Here is a 20966-nt window from a genome sequence, read left to right as displayed (position 1 = left end):
ATTAGTTTTTTTGTACCAGTTAGTAAGTATTTGATATACACACACAAACCAATGACATACATGTCAGAAGGCACACACACCAACATGAGCACACACACACATGCATGTGTGCAATATATTTCGCATCTAAACAAATGACAAAAAATATATTAATCTCCACAATATATAATCAATTATGTAACCTACATGACCCAACAATCTATTGCAAAAATAACGGCAACCTCTCTGAATGGTAGCCATCTTGACATAAGAATATTTTCATTAAGGGTGCGGCGAATTTAAATATACATTTGAGAAAATAATGCAACTAATATTGAAGTTATCAGGTAATCATCTCTGTCAACTCCACCACAGACAATTTTGCTTATATCATTAATATACAATGAAACTCATTTGAGTGTCCATTAAAACAGACCTGCAATCCAGCAAACCCAGAGTTTGGCAAATAACAGTCCATATACTTCAAAATGCAATCTTATTTGACATTTTGAATATGGGCCATTGTGCTTTTCTGTGGCAAGGGCATTAAAGTATTTTCAAAGATTTCCAGGATATCTAGATGTCAGATTTGCTTGAAGAACCAAATAATGGTTTGTAATAAATGCACTTTACCAAACAATGACATATATATTTGACAGTTATTAGCTGTGCTTTGTATGCCTGGCTTTTTCTGTTAGATCACCGTGATCTTGACAAAAGCAGAATAGTGGATGAGTCTATTTTCATTTTCTGCTTCAAGACAAATAGGAGAGGGGGTGGGGTAAAGGGGAGGGCCCCTTCATGGCCCTGTGTTGTGGATTCATACTGGTGACTGACGGCACACAAAATTCACTAATGACATGTGCAGGCCAGGGCCCAGTCAGCCAATCAAATCCTCAGACATAAGTGTGAATGTATGCTGAGTATACAAAACATTAAGAACACATGCTCTTTTTGTGACAGACTAGGTGAATCCAGGTGAACATTATGATCCCTTATTGATGACCCTTGTTAAATCCACTTCAATCAGTTTATATGAAGGGGAGGAGACAGGTTAAATAAGGATTCTTTTTAAAATCCTTGAGACATTGATTGTGTATGTATGCTGTTCAGAGGGTGAACGGGCAAGACAAAAGATTTAAGTGCCTTTTAATGGGGTATGGTAGTAGGTGCCAGGCGCACCAGTTTGTGTCAAGAACTGTACCGCTGCTGGGTTTTTCACACTCAACAGTTTCCATTGTGTATCAATAATGGTCCACCACTCAAAGGACATCCAGCCAACTTGACACAACTGTGGGAAGCATTGGAGTCAACATGGGCCAGCATCCCTGTGGAAAGCTTTCGACACCTTGTAGAGGCCTTGCCCCAACATATTGAGGCTATTCTGAGGGCAAAATAGGTGGGTGCAACTCAATATTAGGAAGGTGTTCCTAATGTTTTGTATACTCAGTGTGTGCATGCACTGCTGGACAATATAATAAACTCATTTCATTTTGGAAACGATGTATGCTGTGCTTTCCGTATTGTGTGTTAAACAGCTAGAAAAAGGGTCTACTTATTGATGACCTGGAAGTGATCAATAAATTCACAAATAAAGTTAATGCTTTGATAATCTTTGATAAAACTTTGAGAGTGTTTTCTCACTAACAGACACGACAAAACAGACTGATCACCTCAATATTCTCTCTCTGCTAAACCAACATTAACATACCAGAACTGTCCTTGGAGTTAAATGGTGTGGATATGTAGACTGATAAAGTGCTTATGGAATTTCTCCTCTCCTTAAGGTGATGTTTAATCAGAGACTAAGTAAAGCTGTGTCCGTATATGTTTACGGCTTGTAATATCAATAGGGAAAGTAACAAAAATCTTAGTTACACATCTTCTACCTAAACATTATATTGACACAAACACATTAAGAAAAGCCTATAAGATATATGTTTCCAATTGTCTGTAAATGGAGCTGAGGGTAAACAGAAAGATAAAATTCTATTATCTGTATTCAAAAATCACTCAGATATAAGTCTTACTTTTCCACACATTCAAATGGCTTTCCAAAATGTACAAATAAAAAAAGCAAAATATGTTTTCTATGAGCTGAGGTATTATTTACAGTGAAAATGTGTTTCATTAACCATTTTTGTATGTGGAAGGTGTAACTGAGGATGATATTGAAGTGGTGCTGTGTTTTTTATGTGGTATACCATGCAAATAGTCATAAGCAGTCAACCCAGGACAGCACTGGATTCTGGGGATATAACTTTCTATGACTTCAAAGGTTTTAGTTCAGGTATTTCCTCAATTCGAATGTCAATGTAAAAACATGTTTGTAGAATCAATGAAAAAAAGGCCAATTTCAAGGTAAAATGCAACCCATACATTGTGATTTGCCTTGTCCAAAGCAGTTAACAAATTCTCATTCCAAATGTATTGAGTAACTTGTATAGAGTATGTAATACTTTATATCTAAATCATTTACCATCTCTCATCATAATACAATTATAATCAACAAATAGAATGACAAACACTAAAGCAGTGTTCTCATAGTGCCTTGTTCAAGATGTTAAATCTGATCCAAAGTCAGAGTTACTTCTATCTTTGTAGAAACTAAGTACCATTTTTTTCATATTTCTGTATTAGATATGTTGATTAAGACTGTTAATGGCCAAAAGGTGAATTATTAAGACAGGTTTGTACTCCTTGCTGACCTGCAGTACACAATTTGGTGATCTATGAGATCACCCTCAGCTGAACTATCCAGTAAATATGACTCACAACGTTCTACTATTAGGGCCTATGAAAACCCTGTTTTGACACATGTTCCACTTCCATTGGATAAGGCTGTTGGCTAAAAATAAACACAAGCAACATGCTTGTGACCACAGAGGGATGAGAACAACTTTGGTTTGCTCCAGTCGTACGATCACAATGACATAGAACAGTGAAGACCGACCGCACATGAGACATTCACATCGAAACAGCTTTGCTGTTTTTTTTGGATTTTGGATTTTTATCTCTGTTTTTGTACAACAAAATAGATCCTCTGGAAGGTAACATACCTGTCTGGTGTCCATTACTACTCATCATACTCTGTCTCCATCTCTTCGTACTCTGTGTTCCCTTGTGTTGAGTATGATCGGGTCTTCATTGCGCAGTTGGAGTCCATCAAGATGGCCTGAGAAGAAAACAATTGTCTAGAGTCAGAGTACAACCCTAATTTTTTTACCATAAATGGAAAAAGAGAATGAAATGGTCACCAATAATTTGTTATCAAGGACAAAAGTATCAGAGATGAAAGATGTCTCGTTTGAAAACAAAGAGCTTTGTACTGTGGTTGCATCGTATACAGTCATGTAGCTTTGATGAAAGACAACTACCTAGGCCAATTTATTAGTCTGCCTCGAGAGGCATAATTCTTTGAACCTTTTTCACAATATCTAGTTACAGAGACACCCATGTGCAATTTATAAAAGCTTTTCAAACTATGTAGATTCACTACCACCATCTACCCCCAAAATGTGCAACCAAAGGGGAAGCTACCCTGAGTGTACAAAACATTAAATAACACCTTCCTAATATTTAGCCCCCACCCATTTGGCCTCAGAACATCATCAATTCGTCAGACTCTATAAGGTGTTGAAAGAGTTCCACCGGGATGCTGGCCCATGTTGACTCCAATGCTTCCCACAGTTGTCAAGTTGGCTGGATGTCCTTTGGGTGGTGGACCATTCTTGATACACACGGGAAACTGCTGAGCATGAAAAACCCATCAGCGTTGCAGTTCTTGACACAAACTGGTGTGCCAGGCACCTACTACCGTATCCTGTTCAAAGGCACATAAGTCTTTTGTCTTGCCCATTCACCCTCTGAACAGCATACATACACAATCCATATCTCAATTGTCTCAAGGCTTAAAAATCCTTCTTTAACCTTTCCCCTCCCCTTCATCTACACTGATTGAAGTGGATTTAACAGGTGACATCAATAAGTGATCATAGCTTTCACCTGGATTCACCTGGTCACTCTATGTCATGGAAAGAGTAGGTGTTGATAATGTTTTGTAGACTCAGTGTATATTGTTCAAACACTCTAACCAGGCTCAATACCCTGCTATCTGTTCATGTATGTGGTGTTTCTAAGACAGCAAACTGTAAACATACACACAATCTATCCCTCCACCATGTCCACAATCTATCCACCTATCCCTCCACCATGTCCACAATCTATCCACCTATCCCTCCACCATGTCCACAATCTATCCACCTATCCCTCCACCATGTGCACAATCTATCCACCTATCCCTCCACCATGTCCACAATCTATTCACCTATCCCTCCACCATGTCCACAATCTATCCACCTATCCCTCCACCATGTCCACAATCTATCCACCTATCCCTCCACCATGTCCACAATCTATCCACCTATCCCTCTACCATGTCCACAATCTATCCACCTATCCCTCCACCATGTCCACAATATATCCACCTATCCCTCCACCATGTCCACAATCTATCCACCTATCCCTCCACCATGTCCACAATCTATCCACCTATCCCTCCACCATGTCCACAATCTATCCACCTATCCCTCCACCATGTCCACAATCTATCCACCTATCCCTCCACCATGTCCACAATCTATCCACCTATCCCTCCACCATGTGCACAATCTATCCACCTATCCCTCCACCATGTGCACAATCTATCCACCTATCCCTCCACCATGTCCACAATCTATCCACCTATCCCTCCACCATGTCCACAATCTATCCACCTATCCCTCCACCATGTCCACAATCTATCCACCTATCCCTCCACCATGTGCACAATCTATCCACCTATCCCTCCACCATGTCCACAATCTATTCACCTATCCCTCCACCATGTCCACAATCTATCCACCTATCCCTCCACCATGTCCACAATCTATCCACCTATCCCTCCACCATGTCCACAATCTATCCACCTATCCCTCCACCATGTGCACAAATAAGCTATCCTCTTCTACCTTCCCATACAAACTGTAGCTTACTCATACTCTAAACCAGGGGTCTCCAACCTTTTCTAGCATGAGAGCTACTTTAGAAAAATCAAACGCAGAGAGCTAGTAATGTATTTTTATTTTTCTCTCTTCTCCTGTCTCCTGCAACTCTTCCCCGGTGTTCCTATAAGAGAATGTAGTGCACTATGTTTTCTGTCAATATCCCTGGTAAAATAATGGTTAATAAACAACTCTAAGGGGGCCCTTTCAAATCTGTGATTTTCTTTCCCGCCAAATTGTTTTATATTTTCCCAAAAGATTTTTTCTCAGTAAAGATGTTCCTGGTTTTCAATTTTTTGGGCTTTTCACATTCAAAATTACAATTGTTCCTTGAGAAACAATAAAATTGGATGTTCTGAGTCCATGTCAATGCTTAAATCACATCAGTAGACATTTTTTGGAGGGGGGGTTGTCTGGAAGAAAACTAGTAAATTTGGATTTTGTAATTCCCCTTTCATTGCGCATCTGGCCATTTTTAAAACCACAGCGCCCACAGCAAAATCGAATTAGCATAATCAAATAATCCCCATAAAATTCCATCCGTTCTAAACTAGAGATATCTGAGTTTTGGCATTGGATGCGTCTCAATCTACTCCATCAGCCTATGTAACACTTCCGCATCTGCGGTGAAATGTGACAGAGCTAGAGCGGTGTCTGTCATATCATGAGACATCACAAAATCGTCTGTAGCGTTTTGCTCTACTCCATTTTGCTCTACTACCCCCACAAGCATCTTGGGACTCGTCTGAAGTCGTTACAGCCAATCTGCCTACTTCTGTCTGTAGCGTCCGAACCCTTTGGGCTAGACACTAATATAACCCCTCTGTGTAAAGGTGAGACTCTCACAAACACGTACATGTTTTGCTCTAGGACACCCACAGGCCTCACAAGATTCGTCTGAAGGTCGCCCTATAACAGCTTCCACTCTTCTGGGAAGGTTTTCCGCTAGATGTTGGAACATTGCTGCGGGGACTTGCTTCCATTCAGCCACAAGTGCATTAGTGAGGTTGGGCACTGATGTTGGGCGATTAGGCCTGGCTCGCAGTCGGCGTTCCAATTCATCCCAAAGGTGTTCGATGGGGTTGAGGTCAGGGCTCTGTGCAGGCCAGTCAGGTTTTTCCACACCGATCTCGACAAACCATTTCTGTATGGACCTTGCTTTGTGCACGGGGGCATTGTCATGCTGAAACAGGAAAGGGCCTTCCCAAAACTGTTGCCACAAAGTTGGCAGCACAGAATTGTGATGCTGTAGCATTAAGATTTCCCTTCACTGAACTAAGTGGCCTAGCCCAAACCATGAAAAACTGTCCCAGACCATTATTCCACCAGACTGGTATCTGCCAAACCCAGATTCGTCTGTCGGACTGCCAGATGTTGAAGCATGGTTCATCACTCCAGAGAACGTGTTTCCACTGTTCCAGAGTCCAATTGCGGCGAGCTTTACACCACTCCAGCTGACGCTTGGCATTGTGCATGGTGATCTTAGGCTTGTGTGTGGCTGCTTGGCCATGGAAACCCATTTCATGAAGCTCCCGATGAACAGTTCTTGTGCTGATGTTGCTTCAAGAGGCAGTTTGTAACTCGGTACTAAGTGTTGCAACTGAGGACAGACGATTTTTACATGCTATGCGCTTCAGCACTCGATGGTCTTGTTCTGTGAGCTGTTCTGTGAGCTGTTCTGTGAGCTTGTGTGGCCTACAACTTCACGGCTGAGCTGTTGCTCCTAGACATTTCCACTTCACAATAACAGCACTTACAGTTGTCCGAGGCAGCTCTTGCAGGGCAGAAATTTGACGAACTGACTTCTTGGAAAAGTGGCACGTTGAAAGTCACTGAGCTCTTCAGTACGGGCCATTCTACTGCCAATGTTTGTCTATGGAGATTGCATGGCGTATTGCATGGCTGCTGTGTGCTCATTTTTAAACACCTGTCAGCAACAGGTGTGGCTGAAATAGCTGAATTCACTAATTTGAAGGTGTGTTCACATACTTTTGGCCTTGTAGTGTATATGGAGTCTGTAGGTGACAAAAATAAGGGGTTAAATATATATATTTTTTATATCCTGATCTTTCTTATATCTGTCAGATATAGGATAGACACTTCATGTTATTCCATGTAGATCAAACCCCAGGCTGTAGTGATGCAGTGCCTTAGACCACTGCGCCACTCGGGAGGCCTCAAATCATTTTCCCATATATTTTTGGGGTACTTCAACGGTTCTTAAAATTCTAAATCAAATAGAGAAATTATCCTTGGTATGACCTTCTTAAAACAATTCCATACAGCTTAGTAGTACCCCCCTACCCTCCTTACACTCTTGTGGTTTAATTGAGCATCTGTGAGGAATGTGCTGTCTAATGTGCCGGTCTAGAGATGGCTCTGTACTGCTGCTGCTCACTTCATGGCAAAGTTTGCAAATAACAAATAATATATGCAAATTATATACTTACTCATGATATACTTCTGCCAGGTAAGCCTACTTTGCAGTTAACATTTAATTGAGAAGGTTTTCTGTCCACCCACAATTGGGTTATCACATCAACTGGCTACACACAGAGGAGTGATAGACAAACGCGTGCACCGCACAGACAGACAGGGGAAATATTGCTGGAAATTAATTGGCAGATAATGTGTTAGGTTTGGCTTTTTAAGCCATAGTGGCTAACCAGGTGTGGGATGATGTCAATGTTGCGTTGATTAGATAGTCGCTGGGAGATACTTGTGAGATTTGTTTATGACAGTTTGCGGTGGAACACGTGAAAATTGCATGTACTTTCAGAATTGTTTGGCGAGCTACTCATAGGTGGGCTGTGAGCTACTGGTAGCTCGTGATCGACCTGCTGGAGACCCCCCGCTCTAAACCAATTCAGTCTGGAGAACCAAAAGCAGGTGGAAGCTGGGGTGGGGATGGCCAACAGCAGTAGAATGCATTACACAGCAATGGTGAGACTTGAACTGGCCAACTTAAATAGACAGCCAAATTAAAGAAGGCATGTGTCTCTTGATCAAAACTCTGTTTTGAGTTCCTCTCTCTCTGCTTCTCCTGGTAGTATTGCCTGTAAAAGACGACAGTAGTTTGAGCCTGTGGGTATGGTAGTTCTCTCTGCATCAGACGCAGCTTTACAAGTAATTCGCATTCAAATGCATACCTCTGCAGATGTGTGTGTAGTAGGTTTGTGTGTGTGCATGTGTGTCTTTGTGTACATGTGTGTGCGCTTGTGCGTGTGTACGAGGTGTTCAGTGTCTCACCATTTTCTCTTCCCTCCCAGGAGGACTCCTGAGGAAGTAACAGAGGGGAGCGAAGAGGATGTCCACGACGCCGATGATGGTCATGAGCCAGGAGAACCCAATGCTCTTCGCTATGGCGCCCCCAGCCGACGGACCTTCATCAGCAAAGGAAGGCTAATGAGCTTATAGGGGAGTTGAATATGGAGGCCTTATTTTCCCCATTTTGACATATGATGATAACTATCCCCATGACGGCAAATCTGCGAACTCTTACTATGCCATACCTTAAAAACCTACATAAGAATGCATGGTGCAAAATCAGAGAATATTAACATATGGACTACAACACTTGGCAGTTTAAAATCATTACTTTAAATATGTATACTTAATTAAGTGGGTCCTGTGGGTGGGATGGGGAGGGGGTTGGGGGTTGGGGGGGATAAATGTGTATTTTGGTTTGTGCTTTTTTTTTTTTGTCTTGTCAACCCCAAAATTAAAACCTGATCACAAAAAAAAATGTAATAATGTGTGATAGAAATGTTTAAAAGACTATGCTACGGGACTGGGTTATTTTCAAGCATCTGAGTTACCTAAAGCAAAGCCCATGCAGAATGCCACATCAGCAATGGCGTACACAGTGCCATAGACTGACACATGTCTCAGGTCCACTAAATAGCCCATGATTGGCATCATAGAGGAATCCACCATGCCTGACAAGAGACAAGACATTGAGAATACAGTCATATCTGTTACAAACCAGATGCTAATTTCATCATTTGCGGTTTTCCTGTACAGTGAGAAAACAAATGGACTTACCAATTGCAAAACCAACACCGAAATTCGGAAGTATTAGTCCATAGATGTCCTTAGCAAAAGGAACCTATGACATAGGACATAGTCAAGGTAAAGAGTGGAACAGGGGTTTTATTGATCAAATGTTTACAGTGTTATCCAGAATACCATTCTTTATGTGGGACTCGAGGATATTTGTTTTCCCACACACAAACACAACTGCATAAGGCACTACAATGAAAATGGAATTGTCTGTTTCCAGAGAATTAGCTGTTTGCTGGTTGACTTCTGAGCGAACTCCCCTTCCCTAGACTCAGAATGTGATTTGGAGACTAATGAGATATAGTAGGACATTAAGACAATGGGACTGTTCCAATATTTTGAAAATGCATCATTACTTCCCCCTTTCTTCTATGTAATTCCTGATCTGGCATGACTGGGTTGGTAAAACCCTAGCTTTCACCTATACCCATAGTATTACACAAACAATCTTTAGATGGACCCCCTAATACTGACGATGCCATGCCAAACAGGTAAGGTAAGCACTGTGTTGTGCTGGATGCTAAATTCTAGCTGAGGAAGATGTGTCTAGTACTCACACAGAGGATGCTAACCCCCACTAGTACCATCCCGATGAGAGAGCACAGCCATCTGGGAAAGGAAGAAAGAGCAGTTCAGCGTCTGCCAATGACAACAGTCAACGTCCCTCTCCCCTCCCTCCACCGTTGTTTTGTACCGCAAGGCCACAAAATCAGATTTATTAGAATATTAAACTTAAAATAAACTAATAGAGGAAGTAAATGGATCACAATCTGTTTTCTTTGAGTCAGGATTAGGACATTTTAAGAAACAAATAGGAGTTGCTTATTTCAAACTTTCTAAAATAATACTGCTATGGCTACAGGCAACATTTGAGTCCTGAAATACATTTATTTTCATAAAGTGTGAGTTAAAAATAGAATGATTCATATGTGACAGATCGCACACTTGATCAACTGCGGCAAACAAGCAAACATTAGCCAAGAGGTCATATACTCATTGTCACACTGAGACTTCAATAAACAGCAAATACCCAACCTGCCAGAGAAATCTCATTCAGAGTTGCTCAATAGTACAGGAAACAGATACCAACGCGGGAGAAGATAAGGAGATGGAAAAACGGGAGTCATTTCCCCCCCTACCTCCCCATCTTGTGTGCGAGGACGCCAAAGATGTTGGTTCCAATAAGGTAAGAGATGCTGGCTGGCACGAAGGCAATGCCTAGCAGAGAGAAAGAGAGAGCGAGAGAGAGGAGGAGAGAGAGAGAGAGAGAGAGAGAGAGAGAAAGAGAGAAAGAGAGAGCAAGATTGAGAGTGAGAGAGAGAGAGAGAGGGAGAGGGCAGGGTACAGAGAGGAGAGAGCAGGGTAAAGAGAGAGAGCAGGGTAGAGAGAGAGAGAGAGAGACAGAGAGACAGAGAGAGGAGAGAGAGCAGGGTAGAGAGAGAGACGGAGAGAGAGAAGAGAGAGAGAGCAGGGTAGAGAGAGAGGCCCAGATAAGCAGCCACATTATCAGCCTTCATCATAGGGCTCCAGCACATCTCCTAGACACAGTAATGAACACTCCCGCTCTACACTCGCCCTCAAATGACACCCTAATATCCTGCCCTGTCCCCCCATCTTCCTCCAGCCCCTCTCTCATCCCCCTTTATCTGTGCGAGTCCTCACAGGCAACGCCACTAATAAAATAAGTAATAATGACGGAAAAGAAAAAGAGTGATTTGGTTTCAATGGGAGGTTCAATGATATTTTCAATGTTCACCTACATACTGTTTGAAGTTATTGCAAGTCTACAGTTATAATCCAAACCATGAGTTGAAATGAGGACCTTTATTCTAAGTACATTCAGCGGGCAGAATAGTTTCATGAGCAGCATTGTCAATAGGGGAAACAGGGTTGTCAAGAGGGACAAAAAGGAAAATAAATGTAAAAATACCTAGCTGCCATTTTCTTGGACACATGGTCTCCATCATCCAAATAGGCAACGCTGGTTCTAACATGGCGATGGCCATGTTCGCAAAACAAATGGATCCTGGAAAACAGAATGTGATTGAGGATAAGTGGACCCTGGGCCTATTATTCTCCATCTTCACACTTTTTGTGTGTCCCTATCACCCCCCCACATCACCCCCACCCCCCCACCCCACCATCCCCCGTTCCCGCAGCCTCAGACATAATACCAAGTATTAGTCCACCCTGGCCAAAGGACCTGGTAATTTAAGTGGTGGGGAGGCTCACTGACACATAAATGCATTTTCCCCCAGTACTTCAGTATCACACATACTCCAACACACACAAGCAAGTGTGCAAGCAAGCACACACACACATATACAGTCACACACCACAAACATGCACGCACATGCACATGCACATGCGTGCACAAGCACACATGCACCAATGCACCAATGCAGGGACGCTCGCACTCAGTCAGTCACGCACTCACGCACTCACACACACAATCTACTCTAATGGAGAGATGACCCCATCTAACATGCAGCGCTCGCTCCCTCTCAACACTCTCCCTGGCAATAATACTGTGTTTTCCTGGCTCAGGGCACAAATTCAACCGCTGAAATAGAATTTGATGGAACATCTGAATCAATTCTTCTCCCACCTCTTTGCTCTTTGCTTAGTGTGACTGAAATGGGAAATGGCACAGCAGGTACTTCAGAATGAAGTAATAATATTACAGTATTAATAAGTGACGCGTTCTTACCTGCAGCAATGAGTATGTATGGATCTTTCATAAGACTCCATAGTGAAGACCCTTTCTGGCTCTGTAGAGAGAAAAGGGACATGAAATGTAGAGCTAAACAGAGAGCCATGAGTTTCATGTCAAAACTGATTAATACAAAAAAGGCAGGCAAAATATGATATAGGGTACGTAATTACTACAGTACTGTCTGTGCTTTTACATCGTTCTACAATGATGTTTGGTTACTATCTGTGCTTATGTCAAACTGGAACACAGTTTTCCCTCTCTATTCTGAGGATCTCTGCTCTTACAGTAGCGAATAGAAAATGTCCACACATAGCCAGTGAGTTTACTAAAGACTGGCACAGTGTTGACAACAACCCGTTATCAGTCTGTTAAGAGAATTATGTTCTCACTGTTCTTAAACTGCTACTCAGTCTGCAACTCAGAGTTCGTAAAGTTCTGGTTTAAATAAAACAGACAGAATTCCCAGCTTACAATAGTCAAAAATGTTTATTCACGATTGCGCTCTGAAGTGCATTGTACAAAGACATCTATCATATACCAGGCTCCTTATTTACGCACACACATACACACGAACATTAAGGAGAGTTAGTTATCTTCTTCCCCAGAACTCTCAACACTGTAGATCGTCACCCAGCCGACAGTTTCATTCCTCTGAGATTAAGGAAACCTTGAGGGGGACTCCCTCTCATATCTTAAACCCTCAGAATTCAAGCTAGGTCAGGTCAACCACAGTTTAATGGCTCTTGGTGTTTACTTAAACACACACACCAACATTCCTCTCTTCCCCAGTCCAACCTAGTTCGATTTATGCTGAACATTTGAGTTACTCATTATACATGCTACATAGACCATATCACTAATAGTTAGGTTTCAGGGTAGAATTATTTAATCATTATCTTTAACCATAGAAATTCTTCTATCACAGTCCCTCTGACACCGTCTCTCAGCTTAATGACAGATATGTACTAATTGTGAGGATTATGTCATGACCCAAACCCATTCCACTTTCTCCTTTTTAATATTCTTCAAGACAACAATTTCAAACATAAAACGATTTCAAACATAAACAACCTTCCCCTATCATCCACAACTAAGCAACGTCTAAGCGCCATTGGTCTGACAATCACAGCCACCATCTAGCTCTCTGGTTCGGTCTCTGCCTCCTTGGTATCCGTGGTGACTGATACACATCAGCCCCATAGACCAAAGTCATAGGGGCTGTGATAGGAATCTCTATCACAGGCACACATCTCCTCTAACTGGAATGGTAACCCATCATCCCAGAGACCCACACATTTAGTGGTTTAAATTCAGACTGTTTTTTTGGTTGTTTTTACTCAGACACCCGCGACCCATTTAAAACCTCCCGTCGCGAGTTGCGACCCCCACTTGAGAATTGCTGGTGTAAAGCACTTTAATCATCTGGAAAAACGCTGTTCGAATCCAATCCCAATCAAATCACATATAATACACTATTGATATCACAGTGATCTGGTGATTGTGAACACATTCCAACACAATTCCAATGAATTTACATCAATAATCCTAAAAAGAGCTGTCAAATCTATAGCCATACACTCACCTCTGGTTCCACCTTTGAGGGCTGGAGAATGAACAGTTGCAGTGCTGTTGGGAGACAGAGTCTGAACTTAGTTAGCATCCCTAACAGGTAACTTCTGATTGGAGAAAACAGAATGTCTGCTTCATGATAGAGAGAAACATGGCCACATTACCTCCATCCAGCACAGCCAGAACAGCCAGAATGAGGAAAGGTGCCGTTTTCCCCACAAACTCATACATGACACTGCCAAATGGTGGGCCCACTGGGTGGAAGAAAGTAAAGATGGTCAGTGGTTTTGGCCAAACGTAGCCTGTTACTGTAGTCTACAAAGAGCTCAAATGCATCATGAATTGCGTACATACCCAGCACACCCATGGCGAGACCACCGAGGGCTATCCCAATGGCATTTCCCCTCTCCTCATCATCTGTGTACACACTGGCAAGCATCCCCATCCCTAGAAGAAGAACAGGACATGTAGCTACCCACTGGGCACAGACGTCTAGTTTTGATTCACATTTGGTTGAGTTGTCAACTAATGTGAATTCAACATGAAATCAACAAAAAATGTCACAATGTCATTGGATTTAGATTTAAAAAAATAAAAAAATACATTTACTTTGATGACTTTTTGCTAATCCAATCAATTTTCCACCTTGATTCATTGTCATCACATAGATTTTTATCCGGTGGGTAAGCTCTTAGACACACAGGTACATTTGACTTGGCTAAATGTATATGTTTGGTTAAAGCATTCAGGGTATTTTATTTCTTTATAGCACACTGTATTGAAACACTGCTCTTCGTTTATCCCAGAGCTGTTCGAACAAAACAAACCAAAACCTCTGTGATTGTTTGAATAGACATTTGACAGCGCTATATTAGGAGTATTTGTCCCTCTACCACAGCACCTTTCAATAACTCCACTAGAGCTGTGATAAATGATTGTTCAACTTGAGAGACATAAAGATGCATAACAAGGTAGGCCCACAGTAATGAAAATGTGAAGTTTCTGGAGAAACTGTATGTTCTTGCGCAGCTGTCTCAAAGTGAAGCTAATCCTGAAAGCATCCATAAATGTCAGGGGTAATGCCAAGGACCTTACCAGCCACGGAGGAGCAGGAGGAGCCCACACCCTGCAGGGATCTGGCCAGAAACAGCAGAGTGTAGCTCGATGAGAAGGCGAACACTTAACAACAACGACGACAATAGAAATTCAGACAAAAGAAAACATCAATCATGAAAAATCATTGAAACACTTGTGTGAGATCTGAAAACAGGTGTGGATGTGACGGGTGTGGATGTAGGTAATACTTACTGATGGTTGACAGGAACATAATACAGAACCCAGCAAACATGGGGATCTGGTATCCTATTCTGTAAGCACACGGAGACATCCCTTCTCAATACTGTTCAATACAATATAAAACAAGACAGCAATAACTACAGCTCATCTAACACTAGGCAGTCTAGTTGCAGCAGTCGGGCAGAAATACTCTTTGGCCCTGTACACACTCAAGCTGTACAACTGATGTACAATGCATTTGCCACAATGGTTGTGATACAACTGATATTTACGTGATACACAACTGAGAGTTGGTCTCCACAGAAATGTTTACACAACCATTGTGTGGTGTCAATGCTTTGTAATTATTGTTGTGTAGGAAAACTCTGTTGTATCACAATGAATTGCACATCAGTAGTTATACAACTTGAGTGTGTACTGCGGGACTTGTTCCATGTAACTGACATGCATGACTTGCCTTGTGTTGTCCTTATCCAAGCCGAAGGTGACTAAGGGGAAATAATAGGATTCTATTGTTTGCTTCAATTACAGCATATTGTGGTGCCCAGTTGAGACGGTAAATACTAGCCTTGATGCATTTGCCAATACTGAGCAGTGAGCACTGCTAGAGCTCACATCTTGACTGATTCCTTACTTTACCCGTGGGTGCATTCCATATGAAAATACCTCACAGTAATGTCTCTGACACCTTGGTCTTTCAGAATGTGTGCTGACATACAGGTATGTCTATAAAATAATTGTTCTAGAGTATAATCGATCTTGAGCAATTGTAGAACACAGTAAGTAGTTCAAAACAATAACTACAAGTGCTTGTAAAGCCCTAAAAGCAGGGATCCTTACTGAATGCATGCTGCATGCATGCAGGGAAGCATAAATCCAACACAAATCACTAAACAGGAATTTAGCTACATGGGAGCAGAATGGATTAGATCTAACTTACATAACATTTGGTCTCAAAATAGCAATATAATGTAATATAATGTATATAAATGTTATCCGTTTTTGATTTTCCTCCCTGTCACTTGAAAAGAGTCTGTTACTGATCTTTCTTTCCATGTATACTGTGATTTGACTTAGATAATACATAAATATGATTCAATAATGACCTTTGACTGAGTACCCAAACTCAGGGTAAGCTTAGTCACCATTCAGCTCTGGGCTAGCAGGAAGCAACTGTGACCTGGCAGGCACCCACACTGCATGTGGCTATGCCCTGAACTCTGAAGATACACACACTGGTCCAAGTTGCCTGCCTGCTGTCATCTCATTTTAGTGTAATTCAAAACTACTTGTTTTAATTATTAGTCAAATCAAGTCATAACTGTACGAAACAACCACTTTATACTCCCGAGTGGCGCAGCGGTCTAAGACACTGCATCTCAGTGCTAGAGGTGTCACTACAGACCCCGGTTTGATCCCAGGCTGTATCACAACCGGCTGTGATCGGGAGTCCCGTAGGGTGGCGCACAATTGGCCCAGCGTCGTCCGGGTTAGGCGAGAGTTAAGCCGTCATTGTAAAATAAGAATTTGTTCTTAACTGACTTGCCTAGTTAAATAAAGGTTAAATAAAAATAAATGAGTGCCACCAGTGAATCATTTTAAATGCTAAAACTTTTACATTTTTGTCATTTAGCAGACGATCTTATCCAGAGCAACTTACAGGAGCAATTAGGGTTAAGTGCCTTGCTCTAGGGCACACTGACAGATTTTTCACCTAGTCAGCCTGGGGATTCAAACTACCAACCTTGGCTTACTGGCCCAATGCACTTAACTGCTAGGCTACCTGCCAGCGCTCTTCATGAACAAGGGAAACATAAATAGACATGTCTTATGAAACCTGAATTATATGACTATACAGCTAAGCTAGTTGCCATGCAAACCAGTTCACAGCTGGCATTCAATTTAAAATAATCTAGAAATAAGCATAAAACTATTGTATTTGAAAAAGAGTGAGTAACAGAAAACACACCAGTGTGGACATGGGGAAATGTGACGGTTAGAAGCTTTCATTCACCCACCTGTTGGTGAGAGGCCCAATGAAGGGGTTGGTGATGAGCTGTACAGTGGCCTTGGAGGCAAAGAGTAGTCCCACTTTCACATTCTCATTGAGCAGCTGGTCGTCTGCTTTGGGGCAGTCGGGCTGTGTGGAGTTGTGGGGTGTGAGAGCCGAGGTGGAAGAAGAAACCCCCTGCGTCTGACCCAAGGGTATGGGTGTGGAGTCCATTGGGCCACCGCTGGTTACCCTGACAGAGTTGTCATAGAGGGACACGATGGTCTGGAAGGTTCCAGAAGGGGTGTGTGGGGAGGCCGTAGTGTGATTCTTGGCCATGTTGGCTGCTGCATCATCAATTGTGTATAGGTAGCTAGGGATGATGGGGACTACCAAGAAGAAAGGATCAGAAAAAGAGATGGGGGAAAAAGGTTCTATCTACATTCTGATATAACTTCTCTCCGATAGACCCACCCACAATTTGAACAACGTCTGTCGGGAATATAATTAAGAAATTATTTCGTATTTATTTGATTTGTGTAGCGGATGGGACATTAGGACACACACTACATTTTTTTCAAAGGTTAAGAATAGATTGATTGGATTTCACTAATTTAGCTATAAATATGGCAGATAACACAATAATTGGCACCATGAAGATGGTTTTAGCCTATTATTTTCATATTATTATGTTATTATCATGTTTTTATGATATTGTAACGATATGATTATTAGGGGGTCATGACCGCATGAGTAAAACTTCATGAACATGTCATAGATGTATTCCTATGTTGTTGTGTAACTAGCAAACTAATGGTGATGAGATAATAGTGTGTAAAAATAGTTTTATACAAGTTATACGATGCATGCAATGTTAGGTTGGCTATTGTAGCTAGGCTAACGTAAGCTAAATTTGCTAGCTAAGCTAGCACCAAAGCTAGCACAGTATCTGGATCTTTTCAACTGCAGTTTCAGATGAGCAGCACTCAGTGAGTCAGTGTTCACCTTAGTGAAAAAGTAGATAGTTCCTTTAATGGAGGTGCCAACACCAAAGAGGAGAAAAGTGCTGTACATTAGTTTATTTTTGGGAGTGCAAAAGACTGTAAATGAATAAATGGCTACACAGCTAGCTAGCTAACTACACTGTACAATTCCTAATAGACTGGTGCCCAAGTGCTATAACAAATGTTGTTGCCCACATTCTGATTTAATTTGGTTGTCATGGCAGGGGTCAGAGACAGGTCGTATAGAGAGAGGGCGAGAGAGAGAGCACCGCCCATGTTGAGGCAGGGAGAGGACGAACAGGTCATCAGGTGAGAAAGCAAATTGAACCATGCTGGATTCCATAGATAGGAAACCAGTGACATGCATAAAAAGGTATTTAGTGCATTTAAGTGAATTGAGACTAAAGATCTGACCCCTCTCTGTACCACTATATGCCCACCTTTGTATAAGGTTGCAACCGGTTATTAACTGTTTTTGAATGTGTGTGTTTTTTACTTGATGGTGAATGACAATGAGTTGTTGCTATGCATTTTTGAAGTCTATTGCTTGAGCATGAGGCCATACTAATTGGGATATCTTGAAGGCTATTTCTTGAGCATGATGGCATACTCATTTATTTATTTTGAAGTCTATTGCTATAGCATTTTATTCCTTATTGAGGAGTTATATTTTGACTGTCACTGAATTATTGTATGAAATAATATTGCAATAAAATTGTGTAACCAAGTGAGAAGTTCCTGTACTCAGATTGCCTCGACTCCTTTTAAATTAGTTCAGTATTGGGAAATTAGTTATTCAAGACCATGTACTAGCCAACCATGGTGAAGGGTACACAAATAGATGAATGGGTTTTGACATTTAAATGTAGTTAAAGAAGGGTTGTGGTGGTGACTTTCTGAACTGTTAAGAGTAACAACACAGTTAAAAGTAATTTTGGTATTTCAGTTGTGGTTGGGGTATATTGACCAAATTATCAGGACATTTTTGGATGTATTTTCCCTTAGAAATTCACCAGAAACAACCATTTCACAGCTTTTTTTTATATCTTGAGGGGCATTCCCCCAGACCCACCTTGAGGGGTGTTGCCACAGGAACCCATTGACCCAATATGCAACACAGCCCTTGCTGTATATAGATTTGCCTCCAATCACATATAGGCATATTACGGCTAGCTACTCTATAGTAATTTCTGGCTGACATATTCTGACTTTCTTCCAACGCGCACCTGTATCCAGTGCTCAATGGACATGTCCGGGAGACCTGACCAGCGTTGAGGGTGTACTCACGCGCGAAATAACAGCATTTACGCACACATCAAATGTCATCTATAATCTATCGGATACGACTGGGAGATTCATTTGTAATGGCAGTTTTGATGCTTTCAGGTAAATCAAGTGAATTTAGGACCTTGGGACCAAACACATGTCTGTAGCGGGTCCACCATCCCGGTCCACCAGATTTCAATTAATAATTACTCTTTACTTGGCAACGTGAAAGGCAATATACATTTTGTTACATTTTGAACAATTCATATCCTTGTGAAGCTTTACACTATAGGCTAAATCGTTTGAAAATGCCTAAGGTTGTAAGCAATTTGACGCAATCTGATAACATGACTAATCATAATGGACAGATTAAACGTTTAGGAAACAACATTGTTGCACATTGGCCGCCTACTAATATGTTATTATGGGTATAATAGCATTTTAATTCATAATCTGTTTGATTTATGAAATATTTGATGCATTCATTCTTACTCATTGTCATATCTAATATTGGATATCGGATGACAAACCAATCAATGTGTATCTTATTTGAATTAAATTAAATTATATGACCAGGTCTATGTAAAGGTAAGAACTGAAGTAGCTAGTGTCTAATTTCGTATATTATTACAAAACTTCAGGCAAGGCTAAATTATGAGCAAATCATAGGCTTTAGACTAGCGTAGTTTATTTATTTCTTATTGGAAAGCAATAGCCAGGACGCTGACATGAATAACTTTTGTTCCGCACCAAAATTAATAATTGAACTACTCGAAACAAAGAGGAGAATACTACCTTCTTAAAATGGAAATAACAAAACATTGCATGGTTCAAATTAATATCTGTTATGTGTCCAAATTGTTTATGGGTTATTTAGGCTAGCAACGGACTCGAATTGGTTTTAGAAATGCATTTTTATGCGAACTTCAATGGGTGAAATAACAGTTGACGCAACAGGTAAGCAGTGTGAAAATACTTTATCCAAAGTTGCACCTACCGACCACCGTTAGAAGCATATTATCCAGCAGCAAGGCGATGAAAACGATGACCAGGATCAACTTCCTCGATTGTCTTTCCTCTCTCATCCATGACAATAAATTAAATTCTCTCAGTGTGTCTAATCTTCCCATTTTTAGAGTCCACAAAGGAGCAAGTGAAAAAAATATTCGCTCTGAAAAGAACAAACGTTATGGACACCAGAGAGTGACAGTCTGGAAACAAAAAATGTAGGCTACTATAGTATAGAAGCCTAATGGCAAATTACGCACGTTAAAATGTCAAATAAATAAATGTTCATTTTGTATAGATTGTATAGATCTCACACAAGGCAATGTAAAATACCCTTATAGAGAGTGGAGTAGACTAATATAAATCGCTTATGTGCCAGTGGAATAAAGTAGAAATTGGGACATCTGCTTCAAGAGATCGTGACCTGAAATGTGTTAAAAGTGCCATAATGGTTGAAATCTTACCTTAGATGCACATTAGCAAAAATCCCTTTGCGACCGCAAATCCGAAAGGAACGATAGATGCGGTGCGTTTTAGTTACTTGAATGCTCCTTGACGTCATGCAACCTTTATCATGAACATCCTCACATACAGCATCACAGTGAGCGATACGCACAATCAAATAACATTGAAGACAAAGTCGAAATCGAAATGTGGGAGTCGGGGTTTTGATGATGTGCATGATATGAAATTAAAGTTTTTAGTTTCTTACACTTCTGAGGGATATCATTATCATTTTGAATCCAACTACAGTTTATCAGAGTAACAGTACGATACTGACAATTTAGCATTTTGTTGACTATGTAAATCAAATACGGTTCATTCATTGTCATACATAAGAAATAACCTATATATGTGCAGTGTGTGTGTGTGTGTGTGCGTGTGCTTGCTAGCACGCGAGCAATGTGGAACACGCTTAAAATATATTTCGCGTGGGGCTGCGAACCAAAAGCTGGAGAAAGAACACACACACACTTGTAACTTCCCATGTTTCAATACAGCGACAGCATCTCTACAATGTTATATAGATGCCA

The 20966-nt window shown here is 41.1% G+C and overlaps 1 protein-coding gene across 2 annotated transcripts; it reads right to left on the bottom strand.

Annotated features, from left to right (window-relative positions):
• Window positions 1-1219: 1219 nt before the first annotated feature.
• Window positions 1220-20559, bottom strand: LOC106576939 (synaptic vesicular amine transporter). Of its 2 annotated transcripts, none has more exons than XM_014154481.2 (16): window positions 20397-20559; window positions 19922-20095; window positions 16683-17043; window positions 14677-14735; window positions 14464-14547; window positions 13723-13815; window positions 13533-13622; window positions 13382-13425; window positions 11794-11854; window positions 11014-11109; window positions 10223-10301; window positions 9641-9692; window positions 9066-9129; window positions 8840-8959; window positions 8271-8404; window positions 1220-3154 (listed from the first exon to the last, which is right to left on the bottom strand). In XM_014154481.2, exons 2-16 carry the CDS (start codon window positions 20052-20054, stop codon window positions 3056-3058), a joined length of 1569 nt encoding a protein of 522 aa, XP_014009956.1. In that variant the 5' UTR covers window positions 20055-20095; window positions 20397-20559; the 3' UTR covers window positions 1220-3055. The 2 variants fall into 2 exon arrangements, with proteins under 2 accessions (XP_014009956.1, XP_014009957.1); XM_014154482.2 differs by lacking the exon at window positions 1220-3154 and adding an exon at window positions 6830-8077.
• Window positions 20560-20966: the final 407 nt, after the last annotated feature.

Source organism: Salmo salar, chromosome ssa18, assembly GCF_905237065.1.
Source record: "Salmo salar chromosome ssa18, Ssal_v3.1, whole genome shotgun sequence".
Taxonomy (NCBI): Eukaryota; Metazoa; Chordata; class Actinopteri; order Salmoniformes; family Salmonidae; genus Salmo; species Salmo salar.
This window is presented reverse-complemented; position numbering and strand designations above follow the sequence as displayed.

Coding starts and splice junctions, on each gene's coding strand:
- LOC106576939 (XM_014154481.2), bottom strand. CDS start 20,054: ATGGGAAGATTAGACACACTGAGAGAATTTAATTTATTGTCATGGATG. Junction 14,736..16,682: donor ATTGGGCCTCTCACCAACAG/GTGGGTGAATGA, acceptor GTGTGCTTACAG/AATAGGATACCAGATCCCCA. Junction 9,693..10,222: donor CTCGCACACAAGATGGGGAG/GTAGGGGGGGAA, acceptor TTCCTTTCCCAG/ATGGCTGTGCTCTCTCATCG.